A 22,712-nucleotide genomic window follows, 5' to 3' on the forward strand; every position below is an offset into this window, starting at 1 on the left:
AAGCTAAAACTCTTATATTCTAGTAATATTCAATCATTTACCTTCATTTTGCAACAAATTGGACGTTTCTAGCGCAATATTTTGATTTATGGTGAATTTATGAAAAAAAAACTTTCCTTATGTCCGCGCGGTAACTCTTCCGATAAATTTTTTTGTGCGATTGTCGTAATGTTTGCACCATTTTAAATTAGCCGTTACATAAAGTTTTATATATAGAAATGTGCGCAATTTTATGCACAATACAACTAAAAACAACCCATGGTTGTAGCTTTTATCAGTTTTGAAATATTTTCATATAAATAACGATAAGTGCCAAAATTTCAACCTTTGGTCAACTTTGACTCTACCGAAATGGTCGAAAAACGCAATTATAAGCTAAAACTCTTATATTTTAGTAATATTCAATCATTTACCTTCATTTTGCAATAAATTGGAAGTCTCTAGCACAATATTTTGATTTATGGTGAATTTATGAAAAAAAAAAACATTTTCCTTACGTCCGCGCGGTAACTCTTCCGAAAAAAATCAGAAATTTTTTTGTCCGATTGTTGTAATGTTTGCACCATTTTAAATTAGCCGTTACATAAAGTTTTATATATGAAAATGTGCACAATTTCATGTAGAATACAACAAAAAATGATTGAAGGTTGTAGCTTTTCTCATTTTTTAAATATTTGCATATAAATCACGATAAACAGAAAAAAAACCACGTTCGGTCAACTTTGACTCTACCGAAATAGTCAAAAAAGGAAATTGTAAGCTAAAACTCTTACATTCTAGTAATATTCAGTCATTTATCTTAATTTTGAAGCAAATTCGAAGTCTCTAGCATAACATTTAGATTTATGGTGAATTTTTAGAAAAAAATTTCCTTCCCTCCGCTCGCTGACTCTCCGCCGCAAATCTCCGAAATGCATACGTCGCATTCTTGTAATATTTGTTCCATTTCATATTAGGTGTTTCTAGAGTTTTATATATGAAAATGTGCGCAATTTCATGTAGAATACAACTAAAAATAATTGAAGGTTGTAGCTTTTCTCTTTTTCAAAATATTTGCATATTAAATAAATATAAAAAAATTTGACATTCGCTCAACTTTAACTCGTCTGAAATGGTCGAAATCTGCAATTGTAAGCTAAAACTCTTACAGTATAGTAATATTCAATCATTTATCTTCATTTTGAAACAAATTGGAAGTCTCTAGAAAGATATTTAGATTTATGGTGAATTTTTGAAAAAACATTTTTTTACGTCTGCACGTTACGAATTCATGCATCATTTTGTGATAATATTTTCTGTGTTGCTTTGATTGTTTACAATATGTTATATACCAAAATGATTGCAATTTAGTGTACAATACAACGAAAAAAAATTAACTCTTTAGCTTTAACCGTTTTGCTCTCAGCGCAATTTAAATACAATTATATATGAATTTTTGTTTTTGCGCTATCATATATTGCATTATTCATATATGATAATGATATTTTTTTACATTTCTGATGGTTGCATAATAAACTTCAGGCAATGACAAAAAAAGGAGCCAAAAATGAACTTTTAATCTTGAAAATTAAGCGCGCTGTGAGTTTTGAAAAAAATATTTTTTCCGCTTCCGCTCTCACTCCGAGACCCCCCCAGCATACGGGAGACAATTTTTATAATACCCCTTCGGCGTAAGAGGGTTAAGATAATTCTTTGATATTAGTTTGGTCACCATGGAGTTTTGGTTTGACCATGGAAAGGGTAATCTTTGAAGGCTCAACAGTGACTACCAAAAATAGGTTTTTTCCAAGTCAAAACCTGTTTTTTTTTTTTTTTTTTTTTTTTTTTTTTTTTTTTTTTTTTTTTTTTTTTTTTTTTTTTTTTATAGCAAACCTGTCCAAAAAGAGTTGTGAAAGTTACATACAAAGGCTTGAACAACCACTAAGGACAAAGGACAAATAAGACTAGTGGATTATAGGCGCCTCCTTGTAGAGTGAGTTAGGAGGCCCTGACAGTTTCCCACCTTCAATCCATAAAGTGAAGTCACTCAGACTTTACTCCAAAACCTATGAACTAAAATCAAACAATCAAGGTAAAATACAGAGGTCAGAATGGGAGCTCCCAAACTCATCATCAAATTACCCAGCACCACCCAAATAGGGAAATAGTAGCAGGACCAAAGTTGTATTATGCATGAAGTTCAAACCATTCTATGTCTGATCTCCTGGAAAAAGAACAAGGCAGAATCCTCCCAATAAAGGTGCAACTGAACCTTCCTCATACCTCCATTGAGCCCAATGAGACAGGTGTTCATTCAGCCTAGTGAGACTGGTGTTGGACAAGCTTAGGATGTCCAGTTGAATGAAGATGATGCTAATCGCCCAATTATGGCTGCACCAAGAGGCACATGAATCTGGAAATGACTTAACAATTTGGTTAGCCTAATTACTGATAATAATTAATTCACCTCTGGTTCAAGTCCTCTTTTATGACCAATTTCCATGGTAGAGAATTATTCATGCAACTAACCCCATATATGAAAAAATTAATGCAATTAATGCAAAATGGTAATGGTAAGGAAAACAGGTAATTTATGTGCAAGGAATATAGTGTACAAATGGTAGAGGGCTGCTCTATCTCTTGGCTAGATGTATTTTTCATGGAAGTAATTTCTTTAAAATAGTGTTGTTGGTAGAATGTAATGAAGTTTATTTTAAAAGTGGATAGAAAAGCTTTAAGAATGGAGGAGTATGGTGTTTATACATGATTGTCTGTTAATAATTCTTAATGTGTAATTTACAGATTTATGTACATTATTATATAATGATATTGGTACGGAAACAGGTTTAATCTTTTTCATTGTTATGTGGATTTCAGTAAATTAAATATGGCAAATCCGTATTCTGAAATTTATTAAGACAGTATGATGTTGCAAAACAAATGTAGCCTAATTATGACAGGTTTGGGCCTAATTTAATGAAATTCATAATTTTTTTTTCTCATCAGGCTGTGAATGAAGTGCACATAGATGAAGCCAACCAAGTTGTAACCTCACCAGCATTTATGTATGAAGGACAGTTCCACGAGATCCATGATGGTGTAGCAAAGGCAATCAATGCTCTTCTTGGTTTAGTAAAAAATCTGAATGTGTGAAGTTTCTCTGGGCCATTGAAAAGGTATTTTTGTTGACTGCCTCTTTCATAATGGTTTTGTTTCCAAGGTTTGATTACTCCTGAAAAAAAAAATGTGACTTTGAACCTTAAATCCTTAACTGTATAATTTGACAGGTAAAAAAAATGATTATGCAGCAGTTCTTATTACTAAAGAAAAGTTTCCTGAAATTCATGTTTAGTTAATGGAGAAAATGCTATGTGGTTCATATTTTAAGGTCTGAGAACTATTAAAATTCGGAAGCATGAAATGTGTTACATTACTCTATATCTTATTATGAAGTGTTATGCTGCAAGCATATGCTTTAACATGTTGCCATTATGTATATAGTGTAGTGCATCCGTTTAGATTGTCATTGCTTTCAGAATACACCAAGATTTGCAGGCTACATTATTAGAGATGAATAAGATAAATGGTGTTATAGATTTTAGAGTAAAAAAATACATTAATAATGGCAGTACATAGTAGTATTAGAATAAGTCAAAACTTAACATTTGGTTAGCTATTAATTTTTGTTTTTATTCAAGCATATCTCCTGTAATTACAGCAGTAATGGACAACCATTTATACTGTATGTAATGTATTGCTTTAGAAATAATCCATTAAATTTTTTTTTTTATTGTGGACAGAGTTTTAAGTTTAGTGTAAACAATCGTGTAGCGTCCTTATTAAAATTCTGTGATAATTCAGTAGCAAATTCTTTTTCTAGCCTGTTTATTGGTTTATGAAGTACTGTACACTGTACAATGTTCCCTTGAATTCAGTGGGGTAATTTACTTAGTGATCACAATATTTGATATAATCATGTTCATATTGAAATTATATTTCTTGAGTGGCAAATCTCCCAACTTTGGATTAGAAGAAGCAATTTTTTTTACTCATATCGAGTGCTTAATCAGCCATTTCTGGGTGAAAGCAAGTGATCGTATCATAAATCATAGGCAGCTGTTATCATTGTCACTCATTAGCTTTGGCTTGGGTTGTTTCAGCCTGCCCACTTTCTACTCCCTGAAATTTAGTACACCAGGAACATTAAGCATATTTCCTCCTGTGGGTATCTTTCCACTTAAGAACTATTATGACAATGCAAGCTGACTAGAAACTCAGTTAACTTGAATTGACTGCTTCATTCTTACTTTTCTGATACATTGTACTTAGTTCACCATCATTATTTTCAGAACCATTGTTGTTGGAAGCAGAATGTTTATTAGTTGGGTGGACAGTGAAAATGAATTGGAACTGTTGATTGTACCAGGAGACAATGTTCCTCACAAAAAAGACCCAATACTGTCAAAAGCCAAAAAAGCATGAATCCGTTGCAATAACAAGGTTAAAGAATGACCAGTTACATACAACTCTGGCCCTGCTTTCAATTCAGCTAGGTGTATCTCCACGGAAATAGGAGGGCGTTAAAAAAATCTTCAGCTGAGAGAATCTACTTAGTGGTCTAAATAGCTGGGGTAGAGAAGACCCTGATGCTTTCTTCCCTTTGTTTTTTTAAGAAGTTCCTAGTATGCTGTCTGCCAAGTTTAGTAGATTCTATAGTTTTTATTTAATGTAGTATCTTTGTGGATGAGCACAAGCTCCGTAATACAGTGCCTGTTCCAAAGAGTGGCATATCTGCAGACTGCAACAACTATAGGCCAATCTCTATTCTCGTGTGCTCTGCAAAGTTGCTGAAAAAGATATTTTTAAGCCAATATAGAGATATGTTGAATCTAAAGTCAAGCCACTATATAGATATGTTGAATCTAATGGCATGTCCAGACAAGCGGGCCTGATCAGCGGACATGCATGTCATCAGGATTATATACCAACAAACCAGCGAAATGGCTGTGCGCATGTTAATCAAAATCACCAGTCGGTGGCCAGTGATCTCAGGCAAATATTTGATGTACAACACTGCCAGACTTATGTTATCATGGGGGCCATAAAATATAAAAAAAGAACTGTTTTTCATAGATCTTTTTCACTTCAGCATGTATTGGCATTTAGTATACAAGCAATAAAGCAAAGCCAATGGATTACGTAACAGGAACTTACATAAATAAGCAAATAGTAAGGAAATGCCTTATCAGTTTGAATATATAAATGCAATACATAATATATACATATATATTTATACATTATACAGAGGACACCCGTATTCGCGTTCTCTGAATTCACGTACTCACGCATTTGCGAATTTCTCTCGTGAACATTTCCCCCCATTATTCGCAGAAAATTCACCTGTTTGCGGTATTTTCTATGAGAAATGCCCAGAAATTCCTGGTTATTTTATCAGTTTCATCATAAAATGTACTTTTTGTGATAAAGCTATTCAAAAAACCAAGTAATAACATTTTTAGTGGGATTTTCTTAAGTTTTAACTAACAAAATAGGCTGTTTTCAGCATTTTTATAAGGGGCTCCAACTAATCGTGGATTCATGGAGGAGTCCAGTACACATCCACCTGAATATGGGGAACCACTGTACTATGGCGCACAAAAGTTCGTTCCCTCCGCTGATCTAGAGTGAATACGAATCCGCGACTATGAAACCCCGAAGCAGTTGAACAAGTAAGTAATTAAGCACCCAACAGATGTCGCACCATCAGGCCAAGGAAGGAGGAGTGGGAAGCAGGTATTTTTCTTGAACAAAGAGTAAAGTCTCCATAATCTAATATCGTTAATTAAGGTGATGAGCGTAAAGTTTTTGTTGTTGACGATACTGGGTTTGAGTGTAAAATGTGCAGTTAAGGAAATATGTGAAATAAATAAGATAAAAGCACTTAGGAAGTCAGTAATCATGTATTTTTTTTTTTAGATATTTCCTATAGATTATCGTGTCTTGTCAACAGACACGACTGTTCACAAGATCGATACCAACCTTTCACCAACAGTGTTAACGGTGGTGTTCTGTAATCTGCAAGACACCCCTTATAAAAAAACTAACATGTATAGCAGAATATTAGCAAAATTTTCAGTTCACTTACGACTTACGTTATTGAGGTAGCAACACAAATGATTCTGATTATATATATATATATACATATATATATATATATATATATATATATATATATATCTATATATATTTATAATAATATATATATATATATATATATTATATATATAATATATGATTATTATATATATATATGTGTGTATATTGTGTGTGTATGTGTATATGTGTATGTATGTATGTATGTGTATGTGTATATGTATATGTGTGTGTGTGTATGAAGATAAAAGGCCACTAAAACACTATTTTAACGTTGCAACCACATATTTCGAGTTCTTCCTTCTGTGCTCCTGATCACTGGTAAAATATGGACATAAGATGTCTTACAAGATCATATATACAAAAACATAAGTAGGTGTAGCAGTAAGTCTCTGTTGGTGACACAGGTAGGGTGGAAATTAAACTATTCCCTTGTGATTTTTGCCTCATTAACTCTCGTCCTCTTAGTATTGACAAAACAAGGTGTTCTCTTTCAATGGTAATTTTTATAAACATAAATTTGGTTGCAGCATGGGCAGTCCACTATTCCCCCTTCTAGCAAACCTACACATGGAATATTTTGAAACAGAAATTTTGTCCTCTATCAAACCCCGCAATATGGTCTGACTTAGTTACGTAGATGATATTTTTACTTACTGGGATGATAGCTGGGGAGATTTCAATGCATTTCTCAATCAACTAAATTCGCTAGTTCTGACTTCTATAACATTTAAAACAGAATGGGTAAAGGACGGGAAATTGCCGTTCTTAGACGTACTAATCATTAGAGAGCAGAATAGATATGCAAATCAAGTAATATCACCTACATATGCAAAAAGCTTGTTTTTTTTAGTTCAAACAAAACTTGTATGCACTTAAAATACATAGCAGTGGTCCAAGATCACTGCCCTATGAGGCTCGGGTACGATTTGGCCGCCATTTCAGCACCAAAAATTTCAGCGACAGCTGTCTTAGCTCCAGAATAAATTCCAACTCTCTCTCTCTCTCTCTCTCTCTCTCTCTCTCTGTGTGTGTGTCGTGATATTCCCATTGTTTAGAAGTAGTAGTTTGTATAATAATTTCAGCTCCAAACCAGCATTTGATGTTTTTAATGATTACAGTCGCTTTACTGAAATTTTAAAGGAAACTTAACGACTTTCTGTCTAGTCAGTTGATAACTGTGATTTAAGTGATAGAATTTCACGGATAAATTTAGTATTTAGTATGTCATGGTGCAAACAATTCAAAGTCAGAGAGGACGAGTGAAATTCTGCCATGATGTATGTATATATATATATATATATATATATAGTATATATATATATATATATATATATATATATATATATGCAGTGATCCCTCGTTTATTGGTGGTTAATGGGGACTGGAACCCCCCGCGATAGGTGAAAATCCGCTAAGTAGGATTGGCCCCACTAGGAATTTACGCATGTGTGTGTGTGGGTACCAGAATGTTTAAAATATGTATATTTATACTTTATATACAGTGGTCCCCCCGTATTCGCGGACTCACACATTCGCAGATTTTTCTTTGGAACCTATCTAGCCCTCTTACGCCGACTGGACGTATTTTACGTCGACATTTTTTGTCTCCTGTGTGCCGACTGGATGTATTTTACGTCCACTTACAAAAGTTTTTTTTAAAATTCGTGGAAAAATACTTATAGGCCTACCAGCCTAAAACTTTTGAATCACGCGCCTTGGGGGATGCTGGGAGTTCACGGATCAAGGTGTTGTTTTACAATCGTTACGCAGGCGCGCAAGCACGAATTTCCTTTCTTGCCGCACTAAAAAGTATCTGTGACACATCTCGGAAATTATTTCGTCACTTTGACATAATTTTTGTAACCATTGTAAATTTAGCGTTCATGAAGTATTATATTATGAAAATGTGCGCATTTTTTATGTAGAATACAACAATAAAATACTCATGATTGTAGCTTTTATCAGTTTTGAGATATTTTCATATAAATAACGATTAATTGCCAAATTTCAACCTTCAGTCCAACTTTGGACTCTACCAAAAATGGTCGAAACGCAATTGTAAGCTAAAACGCTTATATTCAGTAATATTCAATCATTTACCTTAATTTTGCCAACTAATTGGAAGTCTCTTGCACAATATTTCGATTTATGGTGAATTTATGAAAAAACTTTTTCCTTACGTCCGCGCGGTAACTCTTCGAAAAAAATCATACATGCGATTGTGGTAATGTTTGCACCATTTTAAAATTAGCCGTTATATAAAGTTTTGTATATGGAAATGTGCGCAATTTCATGCACAATACAACTAAAAAAAACAACCATGGTTGTAGCTTTTATCAGTTTTGAGATATTTTCATATAAATAACGATAATTGCCAAAATTTCAACCTTTGGTCAACTTTGACTCTACCGAAATGGTCGAAAACGCAATTGTAAGCTAAAACGCTTATATTTTAGTAATATTCAAGCATTTACCTTCATTTTGCAACAAATTGGAAGTCTCTAGCACAATATTTTGATTTATGGTGAATTTATGAAAAAAAAAAACACTTTTCTTTACGTCCGTGCGGTAACTCTTCCTTCCGAAGAAAAAATCATATGTGCGATTGTGGTAATGTTTGCACCATTTTAAATTAGCCGTTACATAAAGTTTTATATATGAAAATGTGCGCAATTTCATGTAGAATACAACAAAAAATAATTGAAGGTTGTAGCTTTTCTCATTTTCGAAATATTTGCATATAAATCACGATAAATAGAAAAAAAACCACGTTCGGTCAACTTTTGACTCTACCGAAATGGTCGAAAAACGCAGTTGTAAGCTAAAACTCTTACAGTCTAGTAATATTCAGTCATTTATCTTCATCTTGAAACAAATTCGAAGTCTCTAGCAAAATATTTAGATTTATGGTGAATTTTAAAAAAATCTTTCCTTCCTACTCCGCCGCGCGGATTCTCCGCCACAAATCTCTGAAATACGTACGTCCCATTCTCGGAATATTTGCTCCGTTTCATATTAGGCATTTCATAGAGTTTTATATAAGAAAATGTGCGCAATTTCATGTAGAATAAAACGAAAAATATTTGAAGGTTGTAGCTTTTCTTATTTCCGAAATAATTGCATATAAAAAATATATATATAAAAAAAATAGACATTCGGTCAACTTTAACTTGTCAGATATGGTCGAAAACTGCAATTGTAAGCTAATACTCTTACAGTATAGTAATATTCAATCATATGTCTTCATTTTGAAAGAAATTGGAAGTCTCTAGGACAATATTTAGATTTATGGTGAATTTTTGAAAAAAATATTTGTTTACGTCCGCGCGTTACGAATTCATGCATTATTTTGTGATAATATTTTCTCTGTGTTGCTTTTATCGTTTTACAATGTGTTATATACCAAAATGATCGCAATTTAGTGTACATTACAACGAAAAAAAAGTAACTTGTTACCTTTAACCATTTTGCGCACAGCGCGATTTGAATACAATTATATATGAAATTTCGTTTTTGCGCTATCATATATCGCATTATTTATATATGATAATGATAATTTTTTTCATTTCTGATGGTTGCATACTAAACTTCAGGCAATGACAAAAGACGGAGCCAAAAATGAACTCTTAATCTTGAAAACTAAGCGCGCTGTGATTTTTTGACAAAAATATTTTTTCCTCTTCCGCGCTCACTCTGAAACCCCTCCGGCACACGGGAGACAATTTTTTATTTACCGCTCCGGCATAAGAGCGGCTAGAAATTATACGTGGACGAACTCGCCCATTCGCGGAATTTTCCGACGAAAATAATCACTAATTAGTGTATTTTGATGTTTATTTTCATGACTAAATACATTTTTATGATACAAAAAGGATTTACTAATTTTCAAATATTAATTTTGATTAATACTGTATTAGTAAGTTTAATAAGTTTAAATGATATCACACAAAAATAATAATTCTCTCTCTCTCTCTCTACTACAAAAATGTATGTTTTTTGTATGATAAATAAATGATTTAATATTTTCAAATATTAATATTAATTTATACAGCAATAATATCAATTCATTAAAGAAAATACCATAGTGAATTAGTAAGATTTTAGCTTATAAATTTAAAAAAATATATATAGATGTGTGTGTGTGTGTGTGACAAAAAAACAGCCAGCTATGGTCTGTCTATCCCATGGAAGAATGAAGGAAATACTAGTCTTCTTTCTCTAACTCCAGGTACTAAAACTGTCATACGTATCAAGTTAAGTGACAGGAGGGGGAAGGAGCTGTTGTGCTGTTGCCATCAAGTGCTCATGAAATTCCCCCCCCCCCCCCCCCCCTCTCTCTCTCTCTCTCTCTCTCTCTCTCTCTCTCTCTCTCTCTCTCTCTCTCTCTCACATTTACTGAGACATGAGATTTTTTTTATAGTACTTGTACTATATGTTTTTAATACTTTCAAATAATAATAATAATAATAATAATAATAATAATAATAATAATAATATTAATAATAATGTGTGGCGCCGTGGAGGAGTTGGTTAGGTCGTCAATAGACTTAAGTCAAGTTAAGCAACATTGGGGCTGGTCAGTCGTTGGATGGGTGACCGCTCTCCTCGGCGTTGATTCCTTGGGAAAGGATCTTTACCATAATTTCCTCAGTCTACTCAGCTGTAAATGAGTACCTATCCCTGATGGGGGTAGGGTCCAGCTATGGGGTTAAATAGCAAAACTCAGCAATGATGGAAAGAAATGAAGGAATAAACGATAACGACGTAAATGGAACTTGGCAAAGATGAGCCTCGTTCCGGCAACCAGGTATTCAACCCAATTAGGGGTAGGGGAACGACCGGTCAGGTACTTGGAGGTCGTCATCCAGCAACTGATCACCACAACGACAGCAATCAACAGCCTGAGATTGGAGCTACAGAGGCAAAAAGGAAGAAATGGACAAGAGAAGAAAATAAGGAAATATGGAGATGCTACATCAGAAGCAACCCGACGGAGAGAGGATATAGAAGAAGATTGATCAACATCTGGAATGAGAGGAATAACACCCCCCAAACAGAGCAGAGGCTGGCAGACCAAGTAGGAACATAAAGAAAAGAACTGGCTCTCCCCAACAGAAAGAGAAGAACTGGAAAGGGAAATGTCACACAACCGACAACGAATTACACGAAGACGAACTGAGAGACGATGCCACAGAGACGACAGGGATGATGAAGTATCAAACAACGACACACGAAGAAACACCGACGAAGTAACAGAGAGGACGGAATGGGTAGAAAAGATTAGACAATGGATGGAGCCAGATACAGAGAGAACAAAGATCCCCTCCATGAAAGCCTACAACACCAAGAAATTAAGGGAGAAAACAAGTGAGGTCAATGAAATAATCAGACTAATACACACCACCAGTATCACAGAAACAAATAACTTGACATATGCAGGAGCAAGATTAGTAGCAGAACTGATGGGGATTCGAACACCAACACCACCGTCACAACCAACCCAACAGAAACCAAAACAGCAACCTCCTTGGAAAAGGCGCCTGGAAAAGCAAATCAGGGTGATGAGATCTGACTTGAGTAAACTGAAAGAGATGGCAGAAAAAAGGCTAAGAAGCAAGAAAACAAGGGAGGAACTCAACGAGAAATACAAAGTACAAGAGAGGGGACTAAACAACACAATAGAAGATGTAAAACAGAGGCTTAAGGCCAAAGCACACAAGATCCAACGGTACATGAACAGGAATAAGGGATACCAACAGAACAAACTATTCGGAACCAACCAGAAAAGACTATACAGCCAACTAAGAGGGGAAGACAACCACCCGAGAAATTCCTGAAGCCGAACCAAGTAAGAGACTATGGAAAACATATGGAGCAATCCGGTATCACACAACAAACATGCAACATGGCTCCAGGAAGTCAAGGAAGAAGAAACAGGGAGAATAAAACAAAGATTCACAGACATCACGACAGACACAGTCAGACACCAACTAAAGAAAATGCCAAAGGAACTGGAAAGCCCCAGGTCCGATGAAGTCCATGGATACTGGCTCAAAAACTTCAAGGCCCTACACCCACGAATAGCGAACAAAACTCCAGCATTGTATCTCAAATCACCAAGCACCCAAAGGATGACCACAGGAAGAACATCCTTAGTACAAAAAGACCAATTTAAGAGTAAGGGAAATATAGCCAGTACTACAGGCCTATCACCTGCCTACCAATAATGTGGAAGTTACTAACAGGTATCATCAGTGAAAGGCTATACAACTACCTAGAGGAGACAAACACCATCCCCCACCAACAGAAAGGCTGCAGAAGGAAGTGTAGGGGCACAAAAGACCAGCTCCTCATAGACAAAATGGTAATGAAGAACAGTAGGAGAAGGAAAACCAACCTAAGCATGGCATGGATAGACTATAAGAAAGCCTTCGACATGATACCACACACATGGCTAATAGAATGCCTGAAAATATATGGGGCAGAGGAAAATACCATCAGCTTCCTCAAAAATACAATGCGCAACTGGAATACAGTACTTACAAGCTCTGGAATAAGACTAGCAGAGGTTAATATCAGGAGAGGGATCTTCCAGGGCGACTCACTGTCCCCACTACTCTTCGTAGTAGCCATGATTCCCATGACAAAAGTACTACAGAAGGTGGATGCCGGGTACCAACTCAAGAAAAGAGGAACAAAATCAACCATCTGATGTTCATGGACGACATCAAGCTGTATGGTAAGAGCATCAAGGAAATAGATACCCTAATCCAGACTGTAAGGATTGTATCTGGGGACATCAGGATGGAGTTTGGAATAGAAAAATGCGCCTTAGTCAACATACAAAAAGGCAAAGTAACGAGAACTGAAGGGATAAAGCTACCAGATGGGAGCAACATCAAACACATAGATGAGACAGGATACAAATACCTGGGAATAATGGAAGGAGGAGATATAAAACACCAAGAGATGAAGGACACGATCAGGAAAGAATATAGGCAGAGACTCAAGGCGATACTCAAGTCAAAACTCCAACGCCGGAAATATGATAAAAGCCATAAACACATGGGCAGTGCCAGTAATCAGATACAGCGCAGGAATAGTGAATGGACGAAGGCAGAACTCCGCAGCATTGATCAGAAACCAGGAAACAAATGACAATACACAAAGCACTACACCCAAGAGCAAATACGGACAGAACTATACATAACACGAAGGAGGAGGGGAGAGGGACTACTAAGTATAGAGGACTGCGTCAACATCGAAAACAGAGCACTGGGGCAATATCTGAAAACCAGTGAAGACGAGTGGCTAAAGAGTGCATGGGAAGAAGGACTAATAAAAGTAGACGAAGACCCACAAATATACAGAGACAGGAGAAAGACAGAAAGAACAGAGGACTGGCAAAACAAACCAATGCACGGACAATACATGAGACAGACTAAAGAACTAGCCAGCGATGACAATTGGCAATGGCTACAGAGGGGAGAGCTCAAGAAGGAAACTGAAGGAATGATAACAGCGGCACAAGATCAGGCCCTAAGAACCAGATATGTTCAAAGTACGATAGACGGAAATAACATCTCTCCCATATGTAGGAAGTGCAATACGAAAAATGAAACCATAAACCACATAGCAAGCGAATGCCCGGCACTTGCACAGAACCAGTACAAAAAGAGGCATGATTCAGTGGCAAAAGCCCTCCACTGGAACTGTGCAAGAAACATCAGCTACCTTGCAGTAATAAGTGGTACGAGCACCAACCTGAAGGAGTAATAGAAAACGATCAGGCAAAGATCCTCTGGGACTATGGTATCAGAACGGATAGGGTGATACGTGCAAACAGACCAGACGTGACGTTGATTGACAAAGTCAAGAAGAAAGTATCACTCATTGATGTCGCAATACCATGGGACACCAGAGTTGAAGAGAAAGAGAGAGAAAAAATGGATAAGTATCAAGATCTGAAAATAGAAATAAGAAGGATATGGGATATGCCAGTGGAAATCGTACCCATAATCATAGGAGCACTAGGCACGATCCCAAGATCCCTGAAAAGGAATCTAGAAAAACTAGAGGCTGAAGTAGCTCCTGGACTCATGCAGAAGAGTGTGATCCTAGAAACGGCACACATAGTAAGAAAAGTGATGGATTCCTAAGGAGGCAGGATGGAACCCGGAACCCACACTATAAATACCACCCAGTCGAATTGGAGGACTGTGATAGAGCAAAAAAAAAAAAAAAAAAAAAAAAAAAAAAAAAAAAAAAAAAAAAAAAATAATAATAATAATAATAATATAATAATAATTAATTGGTAATAACTGTAATTACAAAATTCATATTATGTGATAGTATTTTAAAAGAAATACAGTACTATTCTATCCATGTCTTTTAATTAAGGCTAACTCACTCTCTCTCTCTCTCTCTCTCTTTTTTTTTTGCCACACAAAATAATAATGTGTCATAGTGGTAACTCCCTCCCTCTCTTTCGCTGGAAGTGTTTAAAGTATTTTTTGTTTTTGAGAGAACAGAGAGAAACACACTCTCTCTCTCTCTCTCTCTCTCTCTCTCTCTCTCTCTCTCTTTTACCGAGATGAAAGAATTTTTATGGTACTAGTATGTAAAATGTTTATTGATAATTTCAGTTATTTAATAATAATAATAATAATAATAATAATAATAATAATAAAATTGTAATTACAAAATTCATAATGGTAGTATTTTAAAGAGATGAAAATTACCTTTCCATTTCACATGTAAGGATAACTCCTCTTTCTTACTGAGGTGAGAGAATTTTTATGGTAAATGCACGTGTTTATTTTATTTTCAAATAATAATAATAATAATAGAAGTAGTAATAATACGATAACTAATTTCAAATGAAAATTCTTCCCTTCGTCTTTTTCTGTATCAATTTCCCTACCTCATAACTCCAGTGACCTCGGAGCTGGGAAAGTAACAATGCCTTACAATGGTCAACGAATTTAATGGTTTTATGTAATCTCTCTCTCTTACTGAGATGAGATCATTTTCATGGACATGTATGTAATAAGTTTATCATTAATATTTTCCAATAATACTATAAGTACAAAATTCATATCGGAGTATTTTAAATACAATAATCATTCCATTTCTCTCTTTTAAATACTGTAAGGACAATCTCTCTCTCTCTACACAAGATACTTGTCATACTGTCATACATTTGGTGTTTCTATTTCTTCCTTTTATCTCTCTCGCTCTCAGCAAAAGAATTGATAGACAGACAAACATAATTGCACAGTCCTCTCTTTCTCTCTTCTCTGGAGAAATATATGTATTTATGGGAGGGGAAAAAAGTTGCCTACAGACGTTCATTTCAATCTATTGAAACCGTAAGGAGTTATTCTCTCTCTCTCTCTCTCTCTCTGCTATTGGCTGTTTATATATTTCTAATGGTAAAATGTTTAAGATTACTTTAAAATGATATTAATAATACCAATTCAATGGTATATTTTGATGTAGGATAATACTTTAAGTAGACATTTGGTATTTGTGATTTCACATACAATTGCTTCCTTTGTAAAAAGAAAATGGATGTCTCAAATAGTAACAGTATGAAAGAAAACGTGCATGACTGAATACTTATGGGGGGACTGAATTATTTTCACATACGTAACTAAGTCGTGCAGTACGTACATAGTATGTATTTATGTATAACCATAAAATGTAAGATTTACTTTAAAACAGTATTAATAATATTTCAAAGATTAATATGAACCATAATAGGATATTTTATGTATATTTGATGAAGGATGGTCTTTTTAGGGATACTTTGGTGTTTGCATGTTCAGGATAGGAGTTTATGAGCATTTTTAGAGGGGGGTTCCAAACATTCGCGGATGCTAACTATTCGCGGGGGTGTCTGGTACGCATCCCCCGCAAATACGGGGGGACCACTGTATATATTTTACTTAAATCTCTTAACTATAAAACCTTAATATTATACATTCACTCACTCACATATATTTTACTTAAATCTATTTAATTATAAAACCGTAATGTTATACATTCACTCTCTCTCTCTCTCTCTCTCTCTCTCTCTCGATACATATTATGGTGTTCTACACTCGCCAATGACAGTAGTATCTTGAGACTTGACTCCAGTAATGACGATGATGATGATGACAATGATGACGATGGCAATGACAATGACGATGGCAATGACAATAACAATGACGATGACAGACCTGTGCAGTTCGATGAATGTGATGATGAATGATGATGATGATGGTGTTACTGCACAGGTATAGTGAGGCCTTTAAATCAGTTTGGGAAGCGCCTCATCGTCAGATATTGGCGCTGGATCATCAACATTTGCTTCTGAGAGAGGCGAAGAGGCTGGTGGTGGCAGAGAAGAGGCTCCCACTCTACTTGTAGAGGTTTCAGGTTCACTCGGAGGCTCTTCTGCTGGAGGCGCTGATGGTGTAGCTGGGGTTTTAATCTTGGAGAAGAACATGGTGATGGGTAGTTGTTGTCGTTGTATTTTCTTTTGCTGCAAAACGCCCTTGTACTAGGACATAACCCCGTCAACACGGTTGCTAAACTTGACAGCTCGAACCAAATTATCGTCGATGTCTTGTGCAAATCGTTGCATTGCCCTTGCCATGTTGCACAATTGTTGCAGGTTCTCCAGGGTAAGGCCATGCTCTTCAATTTCTTCATCTTGCTCTTCATCGCTTTCTTCTTCACTTGCAGACTTCGTCATCTCAAGGAGGTCTTCGTCTATTAGTGGGTCTGAGTGGGCATCAATAAGGCCGTTGATGTCTTCTTCCGTCATGTCGACGAACCCTTCATCCCTGATGATGTGAGCCAGCCTCACCGCCTTCTCCACCGCCGAGTGATGAACTTCATCGGGAGTGAACCCTGCATAGTCATGCACCATGTTAGGCCATAATTTCTTCCAGCAAGAATTTATGGTCTCAGTTTTCAGGTCCTTCAATGCTTGCTGGATATTAGTCAAGCATGACACAATGTCATAGTTACGCCAGTACTTTTTCAAGGTGAAGCCTTCGTCGTCATCGTCAACTGCCACGATGAGGCCCTCCATCGTGGAATGAGTGTAGAGTGCCTTAAAGGCACGAATGACACCTTGATCCATCGGCTGAATTAGAGATGTGGTGTTAGGGAGCAGAAACTCGATCTGAACACCATCATTTTGCAGGTCTGTTGCATGGCCTCCTGCACAGTCCATCAAGAGAAGGACCTTAAAAGGGAGGCCCTTCTGAGCCAGATACAGCTTCACCTGGGGAATGAAGCAACGGAGGAACCATTCGAGGGTCAGGGCTTTCGTTATCCAGGCCTTAGAGTTATGCATCCAATACACGGGGAGCAGAGCCTTACTTTTGTTTTTTTAGGCCCGTGGATTTTTGGCCTTATAAATAAGGCCTGGCTTAAGCATAAAGCCTGCAGCATTGCCACACATGATGAGAGTGACATGGTCCTTGTGGGCCTTGAAGCCTGGCCTCTTCACTTTATCCTTGAAGAGGGATGTACAAGAAGGCATCTTCTTCCAAAAGAGGCCTTTCTCGTCCATGTTAAAAACTTCCTTAGGAAACTCATCGTCCATGTAACGACGAGCAGCATCAGTGTCGGTAGAGGCAGCCTCACCATACGAAGGCACGCTTTTGAGGCTGTATCTCTTTTGAAATTTATCGAACCAGCCTTTGCTGGCTGTAAAGCCTCATCCTCGAGGAGGCGAATCACTCATGGCAGAGCTAATACTGGCTTGAGGTTCATCAAGATTATCTTCAGTGGCTTCTTCAGCATCTCCTTTGTCGTTGTCATCGGGCAAGATTTGGCCTTTGTCCTAATCATATTAGTGTCCAAACTCAGGTTTTTTTTCCTGCAATCAGGAACCCACAAGGCTAATGCAGCTTCTATTTTCATAATTCTCTTATTACATGGAGTTACCACACGTTTCGCTTCTTTATTGAAGCTTATTGCAGCAGTTTTGCGGATGTTAGCTTCGTCTTTTTTTATGTAGTGCACTGTCGATTCATTCACTCCATAATGGTGTGCCACTGCGGCATAACTTCTGCCCTGTTTTAACATATCTAAAAGTTTGACCTTTTCACTGATGGTCATCATCTTCCTCTTCCTCTTGGGCTCACTAGAGGAATCTTTCGCAGGGGCATGGCGCTTAGGAGGCATTGTAAGGGCTTAACAAAAAGTTAGTTTTGAACACAACACTAAGATATGCGAGAAACAGTTGACAGCGTGAACGAGGGTGATGAGATACAACAAGGGAAGAATCTGGGAGAGGATGCGATGATGCGCAGCCAATCAGCTCACGGGATAGATCCACTCATGCTCTCATTCATCGATATCGCTCTGGGAACCAATCACGTCCCTTGTCTGAGTGCCCGTGGGTATGTACAAAGCCTCTGAGAGAGCTTCTCTCTTTGTTTGGCATCCTGGGAAACCGTTTCTCTTGAGCATCACGATGAAACAACGCTGCTTTCTGCAATATGGCTGCCGATATGGTGGTATTTTTGAATTTTTATTTTTCAATGAATATTTTTGAAAAATCAGTGATGCACTGAGGCCGCGAAATTTATATATATATATATATATATATATATATATATATATATATTTATATATATATATATATATGTATATATATATATATATATATATATATATATATATATATATATATATATATATATTGTGACGAAGTGCCAAGTATCTGGTTACTACACTTACCATTCATTAATTGATACCTCACAAAAGCCAGACACCTGAACCCTCATCACAGGTACTAAACGACTGAATACTCTAAATGCAACAGTGATCCCTTAACAACTTACCAGTATTGCAGAAAATCAGACTAAGTTCATCAAAACAGGTGTGAGATAATCTTGTAAGCAATTAAATTAATCAAAGGGCATCACTCCATCAACAACTTTAAAAGTAAGTATTTCCCTGATTTCAGAAGTCTAAGTACTTCCCTGGTTCTAAGTCACTTCAAGTAAATTGAAGGAAAACAGATCAATCACCACTCTATGTTTCTACCTAACATCAATATAATCAAATGCAAATATACTGGTTAGAAATGAAAACACTTTTAAAAATTTTAAATACAAAAATTTATTATTAAACTCAAAATTTATAAGTGAAATTCACAATATCAGGGAAAATTATTGTTACTTGAAAACAAAGTAAAGTTTAATTAATTCTTGAATCAAGTTAAGTAAAATTAAATCAAAATTAATTTATCACAAAATTCAAGAAAATTAATTCAATCAAAATTCAAAAGTGTTAGGTAATAATTGAAAATTGGAAATTAATTCACAAGTGCTAAACAATAATAAAACTTGAAAAGAATTCTAAGTAAATGCAAATTAATTCACAAGTGTTAAATTTAATTAAATGTGCAATGATTAAGCAATGAAAATAACTAAGTTAATTAAATTGTGAATGCAAATGAAAACACAGACAAATGTGGAAAATACCAAAATTGCAAAAAGTACCAATCACACAGAATATAAAATAAAAAGACACACTTCAACAAGAAAATGGACAAATGCACAAAAATAAACACCTCAATAAGAAAATGAATAAATGCACAAAACATAAAAATCACTCCAAATGAAACAAACACAAAAATTTGCAATGTGTAAAAATGTAAGTCTTTTCACTCAGACCATCATAACCATCAGATAGTAGTTTTTACTAAACCACTGTTACTATTAGTTATTAGTTTTTACCAAACCTTTGTAACCATCAGTTATTAGTTGCAACTAATAAAAATATAACACACTTTACCTTTTTGGTATAGCAATTTCTTTCTTTCTTTGCTGCAGCTTGTTTCACACTTTCAGAAAACCAGGCGCCGTTACACAACAATGTTTGTTCAGATTCCACAAAAAACACTAAATAAAACTAAATAAGAAATATCAAATCTGAAATCTACAAGTTACGAGTGACCATTCAATAAGTACGAAATCATTACGTTGCTTTAAAATCAAAAGTGCTATGAGAGAGAGAGAGAGAGAGAGAGAGAGAGAGAGAGAGAGAGAGAGAGAGAGATATCTGAATGCCTCGCGGTTCTAACATGTAATGAAAAACTTGGCCCTTACGGAAGCTGGACTGGAGATGACACAAAACGTTTTGGGACACAATTCTATCGAGAAACTTCCATTATGATGCAACTTTACATACAAAATGTGAAATCTGCATGTGGCTTTGACAAAGATGAGCGCGAATGAGATGAGCATATATTCAAGTTCATACCCGATCAAGACGGAGGTCGAGCGATAATTAAGACTGACATGTTTTTAAAAACACAACGAAGACTCGAGCTCCCTTAATCTCGAGTAGATGAAAAGTTACTGAAACAATTCTAGCTTTGAACAGACAAAGATATTCTCTCTTTCTACATTCTACGTCATATATTCTTTTACAATATGTAATGCAGAAATCTGAAAACACATTTTAAACTTCCTATCTCTCAGCTATCTAGGAATCTGAAAAAATGTTGCCAAAATCTTATACACAATATTTTATACAGTCAAAGAGGGGATATATGCATTTTGACAGTAGCAATATATAATGATATATAATAATATATATATATATATATATATATATATATATATATATATATATATATATTATATATATATATATATATATATATATATTATATATATATATATAACTGAATCATGAAAGTTTGGAACGTGATAAATGCACAAATAAAGGTGTAAGTTACTCCAGTGTTTCACTTTCCTTTGTGGCTTAATTTATATATATATATATATATATATATATATATATATTATATATATATATATATATATATATAGTATATATATGGCTGTGCATATGGTACCAACTCCTTAATTATTTCTATCATTCTCATGTACGTTGCACGCTGCTTACTCTGCAAGCGTGCATGTAATATGAGGTGGACACCATCGGATTTCTTGACTAAGATAATATAAACTTGATAAAATAATTGAGGTGCAATAGCAAATGTTTCATCAGCATACCAGATGGATGAAGTTGCTAGATGATCCAACCAGGTCTCCCTACTAAAAATTATAATTCTCTCGTGATTAATCCCTTGATCCACTAAACAAAATTTGTGCTCAGTGTCAGGTGTGGGCTTATACACTTTGTATTCTTTGGGAAATTCTAAATCTTCAATGGAGCTTAGGTTTTCAGGAACACGGTTATCTGCATGCGTTCTGCGCCGAATATCTTTGTGCGTGGCTTGTTTCCGACAACCCTAGCCATTTTTTGCACTTTTGATATTCAATATCGATTTTAACAAATACATAACTAACTATCCACTACTTCAAGTTTTAAAGATTTGACCAAAAGAACTTCCTAGCGGCTCTAAATCATCTGTCATATGACAGAGAACACAATGGCTTTTAATGAGTTACTTTTTGAAATATTTCTGCCATAGGCTTCTTTAATTATTCATCATTATCGTTAGTGACACTCATCACTCATGAAGTGATCTGAGCAGATTTTCGTAAGTCTTGACTGCTGAGAATTAGCCCTGCTTATCCTGGAAATCCACAGTGCTCTCCTTCTTTGACTAATCTCTGAGTTGTATCTCCTTGACTTCTCACAACAGCGGGGACAATATCATTGCAAATTTCAGAAAAATCGTTCTTATCATGATTGCGCACGTCGCTTTTGCTCAAAATGGCTGACCTCCAACTACAACCGGGCCTCATTCTGGATCAAAAACTATCTATGCTCTTTGTTTGTCTCTAATTTTGACGTTTAAGTGTACTTGTGTTTTGGAGTAATCGGTAGCTTGGGGGAAGGTGTGGGGATTTAGGATGGATAATTGGATATGTATCATGTCACTGATAATAACATTACTACCCAATCGAATGTTATTATCTCTATAATTTTCTCACATTGCCTAATTCTGGCGCGAGTTCACTAACGTCTGTTGTCCTGGACCCATCTTATGATTAAGACATGTTGTAATAGCTATTCCATCAACACGGGAATAGTGCCTTTTACCCTGCCAATAGAGTAGCCTATATAAACCTTTGAAAGTATTTCATGTTAAAACTGATTTTATTATTAAAAAAGTATTTTTAAAACAATACAGTTAAACTATTGCAGAATCATGTCATTACTTTTACTGTGTATATACTCTGAAGAATATAAAAAAAAATACATGAGGGTCCACACGGCAAGTACCAGACCAGTTAATGCAACTCATTCTGCATATTTGAATAGATACCAAGCAACATATATGGTTAAATTATAATTAGTTTATGCAAATAAAACAGAATTTTCTTAAAATGAAATATTTAACGACACAGGATGTAAGATGTGTTAGGATAAAGCTGCTGCCCATTTCCTGATCCTGCCTAGCCTTAGACCCAACATGGTGCAGTAAATGAAGAAATAGGGCTTACAGCAATAACCATAGCACAGCATGGCACCACCGCCAAGATGACCCTCGTTTGCATTCCCTAGGGGCAAGATTGCAAGGACAGGAAGCTCAGGAACAAACGTCGGGATATCGCCGGCTTCAATGCTGCAGGCTCATCAAG

The 22,712-nt window shown here is 35.7% G+C and overlaps 1 protein-coding gene across 1 annotated transcript; it reads right to left on the reverse strand.

Moving 5' to 3' along the window:
- Nucleotides 1-16,684: 16,684 nt before the first annotated feature.
- Nucleotides 16,685-17,488, reverse strand: LOC135218761 (tigger transposable element-derived protein 1-like). The gene has a single exon (XM_064255212.1). It carries the CDS (start codon nucleotides 17,486-17,488, stop codon nucleotides 16,685-16,687), a length of 804 nt encoding a protein of 267 aa, XP_064111282.1.
- Between the last annotated feature and the right edge of the window lie 5,224 nt (nucleotides 17,489-22,712).

Source organism: Macrobrachium nipponense, chromosome 1, assembly GCF_015104395.2.
Source record: "Macrobrachium nipponense isolate FS-2020 chromosome 1, ASM1510439v2, whole genome shotgun sequence".
NCBI lineage: Eukaryota > Metazoa > Arthropoda > Malacostraca > Decapoda > Palaemonidae > Macrobrachium > Macrobrachium nipponense.

What these genes read in the sequence shown, in the direction of transcription:
- LOC135218761 (XM_064255212.1), bottom strand. Translation starts at nt 17,488, where the DNA reads ATGCATAACTCTAAGGCCTGGATAACGAAAGCCCTGACCCTCGAATGG.